Here is an 18582-nt window from a genome sequence, read left to right on the forward strand (position 1 = left end):
GAAAACTTTTGGAGGTGAACTTACGACATCCAACCAGTTGGCATAAGAGACAGATGAACAACAGCTTGACTTGAGAAAATCTGAATTAAATAGGACAGGAGTAAAGTTCCTGGGTTTCTAATCCCACTGAAGGTTTAGCCCGTAGTGTGTTTCCCAAAACCAGTGTGGCTCATTCAGTTTAATGCCTCTCAAAATTTCCATGGAGGTGTTTACTTTCTGTACCTCTTTCCATGCATAGATTTAAGAGCAAAATAAAATATGACCAAGAAGACTACAAGGCAAATTTTGGGAGCATTAAAACCCAAGCATTTCTAAACTACTTTTACAAACTAACGTACTCAGTGCAACCTTTCTCACAGTTTATAAAATCAAGCCTCCTGGAGATTCCTAGTGACCACTGCTAACTTGGTTCTAGCTAGCACACGTATCTGAAAGCAAACTAAACATTTCCTTGAGGACAAACTAGCTGGTTCCAGTGCACTTTCCTGGGGCCATCAGCAGCTGCCACTATTCCGCCCTGGTACCTTCACTCTTGGGCCTTGACACCTGCTCAGGACAAGCAGGAGGCAAGTCCTAGCTAAGCAGGAATTATAAATAAGAAGGTACACCAAGGAAGTCCAGTTCTACCACTAAAAGATTTCTAAGCACACTCCGCATGAGAGAAATCACGTGTGCGCACAACAGGGACCGAGGCTCTGTTACCAGGTTTGTGGAAAGGTTGACAAAGTCAGCGTAGTCCTTGTTGATGAGCTCCACCATGGCTGTTTTAAGCAGCCTGTAGTACAGCTCCAGGTCATCCCTCAGCTCCTCCAGCTGCACCCGCTTCCTGCAGTCAGACACAAAGTGGTCGACGTCGAAATCTTCCTGGAAAGTAAAACCACGAGAGGGAAGAGTGACTGCGGTATCCCCAAGTTTCCTATGCAGAGGGTAGAGACAGCACTCCAGTCACTTGCAAGCCAGCACTGTGCCGAGGGAGCACCTGTTGGTCACCTCATGAGGGTGCCCAGAGGGGCCCAACCAAAAACTCCTCTGTGGCCTCAACTCTACAGAGGACTATTTTCAAGATGATATTTCAGCTGGATGCTTCTCAAAACAGAAAGAGCTTTTTTCTCCTGAATTTTATAAGTGATAAATGTGCAATGCAAGAAAGGATTTTTAAAAAAAATCAACCAACTTCCAAGCTTTAGGGTTTAGCACTACTGATGTGTACTTTGTCACTATTTAACACTGAGCTTTACCTCCTTACAGACCTTTTCCCAGACCACAAACACACAGGTGTGCACACATAACCTTAATATGCAGGCCTGTGTGTAACTTTCTCCCAAGCACCACCACCTGAGTGTGTCTGTGGCACACAGAAGTCTGCATACAGAAGTTTGAGGTCAGCCTGGGCAATACAGCAAGACTCCATCTCAAAAAATTAATAACAATAATATGTAAAGCTGGTTTAACATCAAAAAATCTATTAATCCATCACATCAACAGAGAAATGTGATATTAACAGATGCAGAAAAAGCATTTGACAAATCCACACCACTCATGACAAATACATTCAGAAAACCAGAAACAAGATGGGAAAGTTCCCTCAACTCTACAAAGAACACTTACAAAAAACCCACAGCTAAACTTCTGTCAAGGGAGAACCTAGACTCCTTCCCTTAAGATGGGGAACAGGCAGGAATGGCCCTTCTCACTAGCCTGCTCAATACTCCCACGTTTAAGCTATGGAAATAAGATAACAGAAGGACATACAAGATGTACCGACGGGGAAGGAAGACATAAAATTGCTTTTGTGCTCTGATGATGTAATGGTACAGAAAATCCCAAAGGAAACCAACCAAAACAACAATGCCCCTGGAACTCATTCACAACGGTAGCAAGGCAAGTTGCAAGGCAAATATTAAAAAAAAAAAAAAAAAAAAAAAAAAAAAAAAAAAAAAAAAAACAGCTGTTCTCCCATAGACCAGCAGGGAACAAGTGGATTGAAAGTAAAAGCACAACACAGCTGGGCGTGGTGGCGCATGCCTGTAATCCCAGCAGTTTCAGAGGCTGAGGCAGGAGGATCAAGAGTTCAAAGCCAGCCTCAGCAAAAGCAAGGTGCTAAGCAACGCAGTGAGACCCTATCTCTAAAGAAAGAAAATACAAAATAGTGGTTGAGTGCCCTGAGTCTAATCCCCAGTAACCCCAACAACAACAAAAAAGCACAACATACTCACATTAGCACACAAAGTACAATTTTAACAAATTGCATGAGATCTACATGAAGAAAACTACAAAACTCCAATGAAAGAAAGTAATGTAAGACCTAAAACATGTAGAGAGATACCAGTTCATGGGTAGTAGAAAAACTCAATATCCTTAACTTGGTTCTTCCCCAATCAAAATCCCAGGAACTATGGGTTTATTAATAGAATGATTCTAAAGCATATTTGGAAAGGCAAAAGACTGAGACTATCCAACACAACTCTGAAGAAGAAAAGCAAATCCAGAGGACAGACACCATCCTTCCTTAACACTTTCTATTAAAGCTACTGTCACTATGACCACTGGGTCTGGCCAAAGAACAAAGACCAGGGTAACAACAGAGCACCCAGAAACAGCTTCACAGACAGAGTAAGCAGATCGCTGACACAGGGCCCAGGCAAAACCAGGAGGAAAGACAGCCACTTCAAAAGGGATGCTGGCAAAACTGGACCTCCATGTGTAAAAAAACCCAGCTGGGCTCAATGGCACACTCCTATAACCCAGCAATTGGGAGGCAGAGGCAGGAGGCTCGCAAGTTCAAGGCCAGCCTGGGCAACTTAGCCAGACCCTGTCTCAAAATAAACTTAAAATGCTCTAGGGTGGGGGTCGCTGGGGTTGTGGCTCAGTGGTTGAGTGCTTGCCTAGCATATGTGAGGCACGGGGTTCAATTCTCAGCACCACATATAAAAATAAAATATAGGTCCATCAATAGCTAAAATTAAAAAATTTTTAAATTTAAAAAAAAAAAAGCTCTGGGGATATGGCTCAGAGGTAAAGTGCCCCTGGGGTTCAATTCAGTACCAAAAAACATAAATGCTGAAACATAAACTGTTTACACCTTTCTCAAAAAAATAATTCAAAATGGATCACAGACCTAAACTTAAAACACAAAATTATAAAACCTCTAAGAGATGACACAGGAGAAAAGTCTAGATGATCTTGGCTTCAGCAATGACTTTTTAGATACAACACCAAAAACAATTTAGGAAATAAAATATTGATAAGCTAGACTTCCATTCAAACCAAAAGCTTCTGCTCTACAAGACACTGTCCAGTGATAGAAAAGACAGACACAGGCTTGGGGGAAATATTGGCAGGACAGATACCTGAAAAAGGAGCTGAACCCCAAATATAGACAGAAGTATTAGAAACAACAGAAAATCTTGCAGCCTATATGGAAAACGGCATGAAGGCTCCTAAAAAGTAAAAGAACACCACCCTTGGACCCAACAACTCACTGCTGGGACGTATCCAAAGGAAATGAAGGCCCTCTTGGAGGAATCTGCAGGCCATGTTCACTGCAGCTATGACAGGTGGCCTGTGTCCACCTCCAGGTAAAGGCACAGGCAAACACAGCGCACACCATGTACCTGCCCAGCAAGGAAGGGAAGCCTACCATCTGTCACCAAGCTGATGGACACGGAGGACGCAAGCCAGTGATGCGAGACACAGGAACACAGGTACCGCATGGCCCCCCTTATATACAGCACCTAGGAGTAGCAGAAGGGGGGGCATCAGGGCTGTGGGTGGGGTCCAGGGGTACAGACTTCACGGATGAGATGAACGCACACCAGAGAGCAAACCTACAGCATAACTGTAGTTTAACAATCTGGCTCCAAAGAGTGGATCTTACGCCCTCTGACCACAGGAACGGGGAAAGTCAGCACAGAAGGGTAGTATGACTCTCAGTAGTCATACTAGCATGACTATGGCAATCACTTCACAAGCATCAGAGAAGTTGGACACCATTCTGTGAGGATGACCTTAGGCCTGAACCTAAGCAACTCCATTTTAAAAACTCCAATTTGATACCTGCAGTCTCACCAGGCACAGCCAATGGAACCCTCCAGCATGACCCTCAGGCACAAACAAGTCACTTCCCCAACCCTGATAAACTCAGAATGAAGCCTCTGGCAGGCTGTCCTCTGGATAAGAGGGAAAGGTGGAAAAGATCAAGGTGGGGACCACCAGAGCAGATGTTTTAACCCCAGGGTAAATGATGTCACTAAGAGATCCAGGGGGCAGATGATAAGGATTGAAAAGGGGGGTCAAAAGCCCCCAAATTTGGTATAAATAATAGAGCAAATGGAGAGACATTCAACCAGCCAACATTGATGCCCTCACACTGAGGCCTGATGAGGACATGGACTGAGATCCCAACTCTTCTCATCGTTTGCTGATCCTCTGCATCTTCCTCACTGCTCTCAAACTCTTCAGTCACATCTTGACCCTGGGGTGAGTCACAACTTCTCCCTATGACACTCTCCTCAGTCAGCTCCACCCCAGGAGAAGCCTGTCTTGGTTCCTGATCTGATCACCTCGGTCTGAGTGTGTATCTGCTAATACTTGAGACTTTAGATCGGACACTTGAACTTAGCATGCAGAGGGAATGTTTATCATGAGCCTGTCATGATTAAGTGTGTTTGCAGTGCTTAGAATTAATCTAGAATTCTTTGCTGTGAATTGATTATGTCTATTACAGTGCCCAGCATTAAGGATTGTCGTTTTCTCGATTAAGAACCTATAGAGTGAAATTGTATTGAGTGATTTGAGTGAATAAAGTATTGACTAGGGCAGAAGCACGTGGACATTCTTTATTTCTCCCCCTGTATTGCATAAGTCGCACCTTTTGCTCATCATGACACATTTCTGAATACAATTTTTGTTTGCCAATCAGTAAGGGGGCAATAAGAAATAATGTAATTTAAAAATGGGAAAAGATCTGAAAACATGCTGGATATCACCTGCTCTTAGGAAGTTGGGAAGGTAAACAAGGTGCCAGGACACATCAGATGCTGGCAAGAGTGGGCAGCAGCAGATACTTCCACTTCTTGCTGATGGAAGCTGTGATACAAACCCTTTCGTCACTGTCTCCAGCTCTGTGCATCCTCTGCCTGGCAGCCCACCTTCCCCCTCTGGCCACACTCACTGCGTCTAACTTATAGGCGAAGCCAGCTTACCAGACGTGCTAAACTAGACTCCCTTCCTTAGTGAAAGGCCTCGGCCTCAGCCCTGCTCACAAGGCACATGCACCTCAGCTCTGGCTCAGCTCTGGCTCCTGAGCTCCTCCTATTGAGACAAGGTGCCTTGCTTCTACTTCTCCAATGCCAAAGCCTGGGAGTCAGCAGACAGAGGCCCCAGTTTGCCCTCACTAGGGGTGTGACTTTAGGGAGGTGAACCACTTATGGGCCTCAGCTTCCTCATCTGTAAACCAAGAAAAGAGTACCAGTTTCTTTCCTTTTTTGTTTTTTTCAGAAAAAACACAGAATGTCAAGAGCTGGAAGGAACTGCAAATATTAATCAGATAAGTGCCACCCTATTATACTAACAAAGAGATATATCCCAAAGAAGCCAGTGTTCTGCATGGCCACATGGGCAGTCAGCGGAGCTGAAACTGGAGCCTGTACCTCATGCTGTCACTATTCGATCAGTAGTGTCACTACACCAAGACGAACAGGTGGCCCTGGACACTTTTGCTTCAATATTCACAATGCATCCAAATAAAATACTGAGGAGTCTCAAAGAGTGGTTCATCTCCCACTAATTCATTAACATATTACTGACAGTGACAGTCACAAGGACACTCCCAATTTCTCATGTCACTAAACAGGTATGAAGTGGGCTGGGGATGTGGCTCAGGCGGTAGCGCACTCGCCTGGCATGCGTGCGGCCCGGGTTCGATCCTCAGCACCACATACCAACAAAGATGTTGTGTCCGCCGAGAACTAAGAAATAAATATTAAAAATAAACAGGTATGAAGTGCCAGTCCAGAGGTCTAATAACGCCACCAAGTGAGGGAGGCCCTAGAAAGGACCTAAGTTCAACACAGGCAGATTTAGACTCCATTGAAACAAACTCCACGCCATTAAGGATTACCTGCCAATGGAATGAGTGCACTATTATGGAATATTCTAAAATGTTTTGGGAAATGTTTTCTCATGGCCAGGCACACAGACCAGCCAGTATACTTGCAAGATCAGATATGCATTTTGAAAAGAACATCTTGCCTGTATTATAGAAAAAGGACTAGACAAGGCTACAAGGGATGAAGGAAACTCAGAAGCAGCCATGAGTACAATGGCCAAAAATAACAGTAACTCAGAAGGTCATGGAGATTGAGAGAAGATGAGTTCAAGAGGCATTTAGAAGTGAAATCATAAAGCCTGGTAACAGATTAGACTATGGGAAGGGGAAAAGAGGTGTCAAGAATCACTCATCTGGGGCTGGGGTTATGGCTCAAGTGATAGCGCACTTGCCTAGCATCATGAGGCACTGGGTTCGATTCTCAGCACCACATTAAAAAAAGAAAAAAAAGATATTGTGTCCACCTAAAACTAAAAAAAAAAAAAAAAAAAAGAAGAAGCACTCATCTTCTGGCTGGGTGGTAGAGCATTTTCTGGACAGGTAAAATGAGAAGGTAAAAAGGCTTCAAGGGAAGGAAGTTCACTCCTCTGTTTCCCACACATCCAGCTTTAAATTTGCTGAGTTTGAGGTGCAGGGTTACCCCAGAAGGACATCAGGGAACTGAGTACACAGTATTGGAGATCAGGAGACACACATGCCAGAGACCACCTGCCTACAGGTGGTCAGTGAATCTGCACGGAGCACATCACCAGGTATGTGAAAAGGAAAGAACACATGACTGAGCCTGTAGCCAGCCATTCAGTGGCTATGAGAGGGACAATGACTATTTAAAATAAAACCAGAGAGTGTCTCTGAAAAAGCAATGGTCTGCTGAGGTGAAGGAAGGAGATGGGAAAGGTACTGGACCAACATCCGCTGACTGTAAGAATTATGCAGAGGAATACTGGGGCCGTAAGTCAGCAGGAAGTAAGCTTGAGTGAAAGGTGACAACCGGAAGACAACTTTGAAGCCCAGGGTTCCAGGGAAGAGCTGAAGGTGGAGGACCGAGGGGAAGAAACTAAATCACAAGCACATGTGTGAAAACCAATGGGAAGGCATGGGGAGGGGATAAGAAGGTTCTGTGAAGGTGAGGACACGCCAGCCAGCAACAGTGCAGAGTTCAGAAGGCCAAGCCCCAGACCACTTGGGGAAGGTAGGATTGAGGCTGTTAGCAGCAGCTGAGGATATACCCATCTGATGGCCTGTAAAGTCACACAAGGAGACAGAGGAAGGATGTGATTTCAAAAGCATGCCCATGTTCATGGGTCTAACTTGTCCTTGTTAGCATACCACCTTCTCTCCTACCACTGAGCCTTATGTCCTACTTCCTGTCAACCGGCTGCCAACCCTAAGGGTTAAGTAGCCTCCTGTTATTAATCAGCTCCAATGCCACGAATGTGACTACATAATTTCCCGCTTTAAAGTTGACTGTAGCTCCACAATGAACATTGCACGGAGCACAAATTCCTCAAATATCACACAAGGCCCATTCCAACTTGCAACCCCACCCTGCCTACCAGTCCAGTCTACTTTCCAATATGCTCTCACACTCCAGCTACTCTAAACGCAAGTTTTTGGATGCACATTTTTGGGTGCCAAATCTTACCTCCTCCTTCATATCTAGATTTGCACAAAGGAGGTAATCAGTCAATGTCCACTAACTGAATAAACAATTGCTACCATTGCCCAAGCAGGCTGTCACCATCTTAGGCAAACTAATGTCCAGTCAAATGACTGGACTTCAAATAACCTCAACTCTGCTAATGCATACCTGACATCTTAACTTCATGCATAATACCTATACCACTACAAAAATGTAAATGAGGCACAAATGTAAAAACCACCCAGCAACTCCACATATCTTTTTTGCCACAAAATTGTATGCATGTCTTCCTGAAGGAAACAGGAATTGCAAATAACTTTTAATTTCCAGTTCCACCTAGGATATCAACATTCCACACAGAAAAGCTGTTCTTTTATTTTCTTCTACATGCAAGTCATTACATATATCAGAGCTACAAACTGCAGGACATATTGAGAAGTGTAAGAGCCATGAAAAAATATGAAACTTTTTGCATTCCTGTTGCTAATTCCAAGATCTGTTTTATGACCTGTATTTTGTGCTTTCTACTTTCTGAAGCTGTATTTATCAAAAGTATCTATCAGCTCTGAGTGAGAAAGACAGTGGGACTAGGGAGTCAGAAAAGATGCTGGTCCTGGGCCTGAAGTCTAGAGGTGAACAAGATTCCTGAGGTCAGAAGGCCCCTCATCTCGGCAGTCTTTTCTTCCTTCAGGATACCTCTCCCATGATGTGGCCAGTTCTTTCCACTCTTTCAGGACAGCTCTCAGCAGGGGGTGGAACAACGGGTTTCTGGGTCAGTTAGCAGTCTCTGAAGTCTCTCAGAAATTCCATTCAAATCATGCTTTTCAGTAGATGCCTGGTGTGAATCCGCTGGAGGGGCACAGGTACAGCATCAGTGGGACTAGCTAAGCCCCACATGTGGATACCTGCGCTCCAGAGGATACACAGGCTTTTAGAACACCAGCGCTTGGGAGATGCGGACCGAATACAAGTATCAAAAAGAGACAGGCCAACTAAACAAGAAGAAAAAACAATACCCCTTGAAAGAGTTAGCAAAGAACGTGGAACAAGAGGCATTTTAGGTGTCTACTAAGTGAGCCCAAACTTGTGACTTTCTAATTCTGAAACTAGCTATGAATGGCGGCTAAAATCCCAATCTTAAGAAATCGAATGCCACCCATTTTGGACGGTTTGAGACAACCCGAGAGGTACGTCCAACAGGCAGGCCCGTGCCGGCTCCTGCCAAGCGCAGCCGGCTCCAAGGCGGAACCCGAAGGAGTTCACCCCCGGTGGCCTGTCCAGAGCTCCTCTCTCTGCAGTCAGCACCCTGCAATTATCCTCAACCTCGCTTGGGGTGCACCACGGGGGAAGCGGGTGCACCAGGGGGAAGTAGGTGCGCCTCGGCGCAGCGCCCAGGGAGCCCGAGCCGGGCCGGCGGGCAACGACAGGGCCACGGCAGGGCCTCCGCGCGGCCCCCGCCTGGCCCCGCCACCCAAGCCGCGCACCTTCATAAACTCGTCCTTGTCGAAGCACAGCGCATCCGGCCCAGTGGGCAGGCTCATCCCGCGCCTCTCCATCCTGCCGACCCTTCAGCTCCAAGTCCGGCCGGACTGCGCAGGCGGACGCGGCGGCCCGCCCCTTCGCGTGGCTCACTTCCGCCACATGGCGGCACCGCGGGCGGCTACGCCCGGCTCGCGCCAAGAGCGGCGCGGGGCAACAGGCGCTTCCGGGCGGTGCTGTCCCCGGCGGCGGAGGACGGCACTGCAGCCTTGCGCTTGCCCTTGCGGGCGCCTCCCCTACGACAGTTCGGCCCGGCGGCGGCTGGGTTGCAGCTTAACAGGCTGGACCCGGTTCTGCGGCGCGGTGTCCGCCTGGCGCGGGCCCCGGGCCAGCCCGAGTGCATCCGTGCTACTCGCATGTGGCGTATGGCCGCGCCCGCGAGCCCCTATCCGCCATCGGAAGGCTGGCGTTAGCACCTTGTCACTGCAAAGGGGTGCCGCCCATAGCGCATGTGCGTGTGGACTCCCGGAGGAGCGGTGCCCCAAGGCTCCCAAGCCAACGAGGTTGTGGGCACGGGGGAAACACACGTTTAACTTTAGGTTTATTAGTGAGAGAATCTTCGGCCACATGCAGGTCTGAAATGTATGTTAGAGCAGACTCCAAATATCACATTGTTTCTTTCTCCTCAAGCTCGGGTTGGAAAAAGACAACATTGCTAACTCAAAATGTCATTATCATCACAGAGTGAGAAACTGATGTGACTCCATTTTTGTAGATAAATAACAGCAGCTTCTACCTCAAGGCCTGTCCTAAGGAAGGGGGCGTGACCCCTGACCTTGGAAAAACCCACAGAGCCTTTCCCACCCTGCTGAGTTGTTTGTCTGCAAATAACAGGAGAGATCTGTGGCACCAGGTGTCCCTGACTCAGTTAGGCTAGGTGAAGACCCATAGCAACCCCCTAGCAACCACCAATCAGTGTGAAACAGGGAAAATACCTGGGATGCCAGATGACCCCCCCAGTAGTTTATGGTGGTTGATAACATGTTGGGAAACCATGTAGTTTAGCAGGTACACCCCTTGCGGCCTAAACCAATCAATTCAAGGGAATCCCCCTCTTATACTAACCAATCACCCCTACTCAGCTTGTTCCCTCCACTGAATGTGCTAATCAATGTTAGAGTTGTTTGACTTTCCCCGTGGTGTGAAATGATTTGCTGTGTGATGTTGTGACGCATAGAGTATCCCCCCCAAAACCTAAAAATTCTCACTGAACAAAGGACCGGGACTCACTCCCTGGGACCGATGCGTTGGGAATGATTGTGAGTCCAGGCTGGAGCTTGCAATAAAAACTCTTGTGTGATTGCATCAGATTTGGCTCCTGGAGGTCTACTGGGGTCCCACGAATCTGGCATTACAAGAGGACTGTTTCTCCAGTTAGATAGAAGTTACGGTAGACTATGTGAAGCTCCCCAAGTATTAGCTGCCCTACTTTGAGCACCAGCAGCTCTCAGCTTTGGGTGTTTGCAGCCCTCCTTGCTGTTCTCCTGACAGCTCTTCCAGCTCCCAAGCTAGTGGCTCCTGGCTCCATCACTCCCAGCTGTTACAGCTGCTGGCTGCCCTCAATGCTATAGCCCCAGGGTGGCAGCCACTTCATTGCTACCAGTTCTTAGTGCAACCAGAACAGCCTGCTCAACTCAAGCTAGAAATCTCAAATAGGCAAAAAAAGAAAGAAGCTTAATTGGAGTTTATGGTACAGCACAAGGGGAAGCAGCATAGTGGAAAGGGGAGGCTGCTTATACAGATAAAAAGGCCGGCTCACACATGAGCAGTGTCCTGCAACTGCTGCAGACCTGCTTAGTCATAGGTTTCTCTCAGTCAGATTGGGGACAGCTAAGGGGCTGCAGAGGGACAGAGTCACCCAGAGAAGCTGTGGGTATAGTTACAGGGAATAGATTTGGACAGAAGTTGCCAGAGCCAAAGCTAGTCAGTGACCATGGGGTGTCTGATGTGGCTGTGGCTGTGAGGTGTTTGGGGGCAGCCACAGTAGAAAATAAATTTAAAGTGCCTCTTGGGATTGGGCCTCTCTACATCACTAACAAAATCAGCAGTTCTAATGACCAATTTTGACTGGCCCTGGGAGGCTTACCCGTTAACACAGTCACATTATTGGTGGGAGGTGACTTGCAAACACAGGCAGCATGTACCAGTGCCAAGGGAAGGGACAGCACGCAGGGAAGACCCAGTAAAGTGCTGAGAACACTCAGTCTCCAAGTCTGTGTGGGAATCTCAGTGAGCTAGAACTTGCACTCCTTCTGTCTTCGTCATTCCCTTCTGATACAGTCCCAAAGCCTTTAGCAAACAAATGCCCTTAAATGTGTACAGCCTTGTGTGCTAATCCTGGGAGACCTGAGGGGACTAGATGCAATGGGGGCTCTCTGCTGCCCACTCTCCTCTCAAGACTCAGTAGGAGCAACCACAGGCCATGACCATGGCACAGCCCACCAAGATGGGGCAGAAGGAAAGATCTTACTGCTGGTGGAGCACCCTAGAGAAGACAAAGGAAACAGAGAGGAAGCTGAACCCTGCCCAGAGGACATGGCCCCACATCCACTCAGCACCTCTATTCAGGTGGCATAATCATTTCTGCTGTAAAGATTGGTAAACAACAGTTCCTCAAAGGTTATCGAACAGCCTGTCTGCAGCCTGATGAGTGCCTACTGCTGCCCTGACCACATGCAGCTTTTGACCCAGCACTGGAGGGTCCTGCAGGCTTCCAGGTTCCCAGTGTCTATGCTGTTAGGAGTTTGTCTACTGTTGGGTGTTTGAGCACCATCTCTAGCAACAATGCCTATTGTACAGTGTCTGTAGGAGGAGTGAACCAGAATATGCATGTAAAGTACCTGATCAGTGAGACAAAATAAGCCACCTGCACCCTGGCTTTCTTCCCCTCTGATCTATACCCTTTTTCAGAAGAACCTTGATACATTTTTCTATTACTTTAAATCTCTTCTATATTCCACCATTTTCCCCTTCATATTCTCCTTTCTTTATAAAGCATGCACCTGCTACTTCATTTCTAAGTAAATATTAACCCCCTTTTGACTTTGCATCTTTAGAAAATTCTTAGTTCCCTCTTTTCATTGTGACAGGTCTCATTTCTTTCTTCCCACACTCACCTATCTATAGGCCCTGCATTTGGGGCAGGTTTTCTACTAAAAACTTTAAAAAATGCGAAAAAATCTCATGCTCTGGAAACTTGCATGGGCATTTTCTCTGTTCACCATCCTCTATTCTCATTCCGATTCTCATTTGATTCCTGATTGTATGTGAGTCAGCTCTTGGAGTCTCCCTCTGGGCATCGTGCTAATATATTACTGGTTCCCTTGTCATTTAATGTGTGTTAAGTAAAATTTTTACAAGCATCTCTTACATTTGAATGAAAGTCCTCATTTAAACAAATTACCTTTTAGCAGCATTTCAAATAATAAACTATGATGAGATTCTAGTAAGTGAACATGCAGAGAGATCAAATTGGAGTGAATTTCTGTGTGGCCAGCACTGTATTGGAAGCTAAAGTGAATGAGGCACAAGGCCTGTCCTCTTGAAGCCAGATTTAAAGATAGGTAGTTTGTGTAGTTAGGTAAATCGGGTCTAATATCCAGTATGATAAAGAATGGAGTAAAGAAGATGGAGTCCCATTTGAGCTGGAAAACCAGAACAATATCTGGGGAAATTGAAATGTTAATGTCCCCAAGTCCCCAACCCATCCTAAAGAACTGTTAATGAAGTAGCTCCCAGCAAACTAATTTTTTTTTAGTGGGGCTAATCAAACCACCCCAGGCCCTTCCTGCCCAGATTACACCTCCCTGCCCCATCAGTCTACCTATCTCCCACCTTTTGGCCTTCCCACCAGCATTCTATCACTGCAAGATAGAGGGAAACAAAAGGACAGGAATGTGGAAGGACTAAAAGAAGACCTTTGATATAAAAAAGGAAGACCTGTCCCTTTTCACGGATTCTGCCTTTTGGGTCCCCTTCTTCCTCTGGGGAGAAGTCTTTTCTGCTACAATAAAGCCTTCCACTTTCCACTCTGCGCTTGCCTCGACGTGCTTCTCTGGTGTTATACTTCAGCATTCGGAGAAGCAAGGACTCGTCGCTGGTAAACAACGGCAAGACTCTGACCCTGAGGAACTCTGAACCTGTGCAGAGGCAAGACTGCACAGATAGCAGCATGTGACGCCCTTACCAATGGAGTTGGCTCCACCTGCTGCCAGCAGAGCTCCTGGTGTGCCTACTGCATGCTTCCCCTGCCCCCAGACCCAGGTCCCCTGCCATTTCCCTTGGATATCCTGCTGGCACCTCCAATTCCACACATTGAAAAGTCAACTCATCATCTTTGCTGAAGAACCTGCTTGCCTTCCTACATTCTGCTTCTGGACAAGTAGCTCCACCAAATGCCAGCTGCTTATACAAGAAAGTTGGGGCTGAGTCACCCACCTGAGACACCTGTTGCACTTTAAAACAGTTGACCACAAACAGTTGACCAGATGGTACTCTGCACCACCACAGACTCTGATGTCTCTCCCTCAGATGGAGATGCCCATTTCATATGTCCCAGCCTGCTTCCCACCCACCACATCCCATCCTTAAAACACCCCTCCTCTCTGCTCACTCTCTGGTGGGACACTGTTGGGAAAATAAAAGCAAACCTTTCCACTATCAAATCAACTCTACCTGCTCAGGTTGTTGGCAGAATTCCCTCCTTGCTCTTGCAGGACTGGGCCCAGCCCTGGGTGGCTGTTGACTGGGGCCTCCCTCAGGTTCTAAAGGCACTGGTAGTCCCTGCCATGCTGTCTTCTCCATGGTGGTGGACAGCTTGGCCCTGTGCTTCCTCATCCAGCCATGTGCCTCACATAAACACAGGAGTAACCGCCCCTTACCTTGATGGTCTACTGGTCAGAAGCAAGTCCTGAGTGTGGTCCCCACTGAAAGGCCACAGCTGGGGGCAGGTATTAGGAGGCTGCTTAGATGTGGCCAGCACTCCTGCTCTCCAATGCTCACTGCTACAGAGGTGTGTCTGGCCCTAGGCTTTGGTGGTTTTCTCAGCCCTAATGATGGAGTTTATGCCCACACACTGGACATTCCCTGACCCCAGACTTGTGTATCCAACTCCTTGATAGTTGCCTCCATGCAGATTGAGTGCAGATTTCAAACTCAATCTGTCCCAAATCCTGTCCTGGTTTCCAGTGAACTTTCCCTTGGCCATCCTTCCGTCTTGGTCAACGCTGCACTGCTGCAGTGCCCAGGCCCAAAGCCTCCACGTGGTTATTCTTCGCACTTAACCACCCACAAGCCCTCCAGAACACACTCAACCTCGTGCTGCACCTCATTACCTGCACACCTGCCACGCTGGTCCCTGCCAGCACCACCTCTCATTCAGATCAGAGGGTCTTAGCAGGGGTTGAGGGGTGCTGCTGTTCCCTCTTGTGTTTTTGACAAAGCATGGAGACATTTTTGGTTGGTATAGCTGGAGAAAGGGTGCCACTGGCCTCCAGTGGTTTTAGGGATGCTGTGAACATCCTCCAAGGCATGGGACAGTCGTCTCTGGGACAGCTATCCAGCCCCAGTGTCCACAGCACTGAGGCTGAGAAACCTCCAACCAGATGGCCTCCCTGCCCTGCCCCTGCTCCTCAATCCCATTCAATGCGGCCTGAGGAAGGTCTTAACTAACTAACAGGGCAGGCTGTGTGTGAATCCACAGGTGGCTCTTCCCCACCCCTCTCCAGCCTGCCTCCCAGCATGCTCCCCAGGAGGCTCACTTGTCCCCAGGAGACCCAGGCTTTCCTCTGACACACCAGGCACAGTCCCACCCTGTTTGCTGCTGCCTTTATGTAGATGCTCAGCCCTTGTCCTCTCCTGGTCTTTGCTTCCATGCGAGAGACGTTTCTGACTCAACCCTAAATGGAATAATGCCTGCTCCCTATACCTCACCTCCATGACCCATGTGCTGCTTTGTTTTTCTCTCAAGCACACATCAACTCCTGAGATAGAAAGGTAGGCAACTGACAGATAAATAAGGAGGTAAGTAGATGGGTAGACAGGTGGTGAATGGATGATGGATTGACAGATGGACAGATGGATGATTGATAGAGGAGACAGGTAAGAGAGAAGGGAGATGGGATGAGGAGACAGGCAGGTGGAGACACGGGGAGGTGAGCAGATACCATAGTACCAGCCCCATGGGGCCTGAAGAGCTTGATGTGTATGTTTGTACAAAGACAGCAGGGTGTTTTGGTGGTTTGTGTTGTTGTTTTATGATGAGTCAAAAATTATGCTTTAAAATAACAGGCCTCTAAATGCACACAGCAACCAAGGGTGTGTATATTACATGCATGTGTTCTACGCACATGTGAAAACTCCACAGTTACCATGAGACACGGAACCACAAGCACCACAGGGGCCCAGGGAAAGCTATAAGAACCTGGGGAGGTGTGGAGTGCTCCTGGAGCTCAGGCAGCAGGTGGTAGGCAGCACTGGGCCATCCACCTGCGGGCAGGAGCTGGGAGCCAGGGAGTCACTCAAAGCCTGAAGATACACCTGGTGTCTTGCTGAAGAGGGCTGCACAGCCTGAGGCGTACGGCTACTTCACACCGCGCTAAGAGGACTATGATGATGAAACAAGGACCCACCAGTGGGCATGAGAGGTTAGCATGCTGGGGCTTGGGAGGACCAGAATGCCCCACCTCCTCCTACCTTGCACAAGCCCTCCTCATGCTGTGACAGTGACGGCAGAAATGAGGCCACTTTACATCCAAGAAGTATTGAAAAGAAACTGTGCTTCTGCCTTTTCTCAATCCCCCGTGTGTGTGTGTGTGTGTGTGTGTGTGTGTGTGTGTGTGGTGGGGGATGTGTCTGCCTGGTCCCTGTCTGCTGAGTACACGCAGGCAGCCCTACAGAGGCTCACAAGACAAGGAGTCGAGGCTGCCCGCTGGTCTGCAAAGAACTGAGGCTTGCCGATACTCTTATCTGTGAACCTGGGTGGGGACGCTGCAGCCGCCAGATTTGCAGCCCTAGCTATCCCATGTGCCCCATAGGAGACCTAGAGGGGACCAGATAAGGGGCCCCCAGATGCCAGCCTCAGGAACTATGAGATAATAGTTATATAAATATTTATTGTTTTAAGCTGCTAAATTCTGGGGCAGTTTATTCTGGGACAGCTACAGATATACCTGAAACTGATGAATATGAGATACCATATCTACCCTGGGCGCCAATCTGAGACAGAGGAGAAGGGCCCTCTGCTCCCCAGGAGGGGCTTTTTATTCTACGTTTCTATCTTTAACAGCCATGACTGTCCCCACATGCCTTGTGGCCCCAAGGCCCATTGGAGATCTCTGCTTCGGTTGTGGTGGCTTTGTTCTGGTGTCCATCCAGGTGACTCAGTGGCCTCTCGGATGACTCTACTCTTCTGCAGCCCCTCAGCTGTCCCCCAGTCAGGTCCACAGGAGCTCCTCCCTCCCCAGAAAGTCTGTGGTCAGCCACAGGACACTGCCAAGTGCAAGTCCACCTTTGTGTCTATGTGAGCAGCTCCGCTTCCCCATCAGAGCTGCTTCCCCTTATCCTGCAGCCCAAGTGGGCCCTCTTTTGAAGAGCTGTGTTTGGCATGTTCATGGATCCTGTCTCAGGCAGGGCAGTCTGAGCTGGTTGCACTAGGAGCTGGCAACATGAGGGGCACAGCACTGCAAGTGGCCAGCAGCAGTGGCCAGTGAGCGTGAGGGTAGCCACAGAATGGAGAGTTTCTGGGACCTGCGAGAACTCCAGTGAGCTGCCAGGAGAGCAGCAAGGAGGGCTACTAACACCTGTTAGACCAGGACACAAAGAAAAGAACACTGACTCCAATTAAAATCAAATTAAAGCAAGCTTATTATTTTGACCTGCTGGGCTGCCTCTCTCAACAAAAACCATGGGAACAAGACAGCATTGCAGCTTTACAGCCCAGAAAGTTACACAAAGGGGGGTTACAGACAACAAAACTCAGAGGAGCATTACACAAAGGCTAGTTTATATTTTTGCTGGCCTCGACATCAGAATTTATGAAGGTCATTAGAGCCTCAAGGAGGGTCATTATTTGGCCAGGGAACACCAATATTTATAAGGCCTCACTAAAGTTTCAGAGAGGGCTGCATCTGGTCAGGGAAAGCCAGGCATGGGTGAGTTCAAGGCACAGGCAGGCATTCCAAGCAAGTTCAGAATTTGCAGTAATTTATAGTAAAGCTGAAATTAGCTTTTCATATCTTTGTGGTGAGATGTCTTCCACTTTTAAGAGGGAATCAGGCTGGGTCTATCACACCAAGAGCTGAGCCCCTGGTGCTCGAGATGCAGAGCTGATGACCCTCAAGGAGGGCCACTCTGCTCACTTGTGATATCTATCTGAATTGAGGAAATGAGCCCTCAGTGGATCGGCAACAAATTCCAGGCTCAGAAATAGGTCAATGCATCTTAATCCAATTCTCCTTCTGGGCTTGTAGACCTCCCTGTGCCCCAAATCAGGTGCAGGTCATGATGGTGGGACTCAGTGGAGGGTGACATGATTGCTGGTGGGGATGGTTGGTGGCAGTGGGGCTGGGATGTGCTGAGTCAGGTTGAATGCTCATCAGGAGCACCTCTTGTTCAGATGGGAGTCAGCTCCAGAACAGTCTACTGTACATCACAGGAAGAACTGGGTGCCTGTGCACAACAGGGCACCCTCAGGGTAGGTGTGGACCTGGGTATGGCCAAAATGCTGGCATGGGGAGGTGGTAAATTGAGAATGGGCCTGAAAGTCCCCGCCTGTGGACAGAGCTGCCGAACACTGTGCCAGGGGAGGGGGCACGAATAACTTGGGCAGGAGAGGAACAGCAGTGGGTGGAGGACTGAGCCACCAGAGCCTTCAGTGCCAATGTGAGTGGAGCTGCTGTGAATGCTGGGGCTAATTCCCATGGGAGGACATCAACATGGACTTGGCAGATTCCATCCTTTCTCATCTCTCTGGCCACTTGCCCAGCTCAGAACCACAGTAAGCCCACGCTCCCCACAGGCAGGGCCCTGCTGTTGCCTGCTCTTCCTGTGCACTTGAAGGCACCCCAGAGGCTCCGGTCCAGCTGAACCGCTGCTGAGGCAGGCCTAGGAGGCGGGAGTGGGATGTGGGTGAGGCCAGGTATGGCAAGGCCTCCCCCAGAACTCACAGGGGCTTCAGATCGGCCAGTTCTGGTGGGATGGCAGAGGCTCCATTGAGTGTTTTCCTTACATGCAGGAAACCGAGGGAAACTCCAACTCATGATTTTGCAGACAGGCTCTGGCCCAGGGTCTGCTG

At 48.3% G+C, this 18582-nt stretch overlaps 1 protein-coding gene across 2 annotated transcripts in view; it reads right to left on the reverse strand.

Moving 5' to 3' along the window:
* COG2 (component of oligomeric golgi complex 2) overlaps positions 1-9653 on the reverse strand; it is a 33281-nt gene extending 23628 nt beyond the window's left edge. Inside the window, exons 1-2 of one of the 2 annotated variants that reach the window (XM_081298054.1) lie at positions 9236-9653; positions 703-864 (exon numbers count right to left, since the gene is read on the reverse strand). In XM_081298054.1, coding sequence (XP_081154180.1) covers positions 703-864; positions 9236-9307 — 234 coding nt within the window. In that variant the 5' untranslated portion in view covers positions 9308-9653. The remainder of the gene's footprint in view (positions 1-702; positions 865-9235) is intronic. The other variant, XM_081298055.1, reaches the window with a different exon arrangement.
* Positions 9654-18582: the final 8929 nt, after the last annotated feature.

The sequence above is a fragment of the Spermophilus citellus genome (genome assembly GCF_964194105.1).
Source record: "Spermophilus citellus genome assembly, chromosome: 6".
NCBI lineage: Eukaryota > Metazoa > Chordata > Mammalia > Rodentia > Sciuridae > Spermophilus > Spermophilus citellus.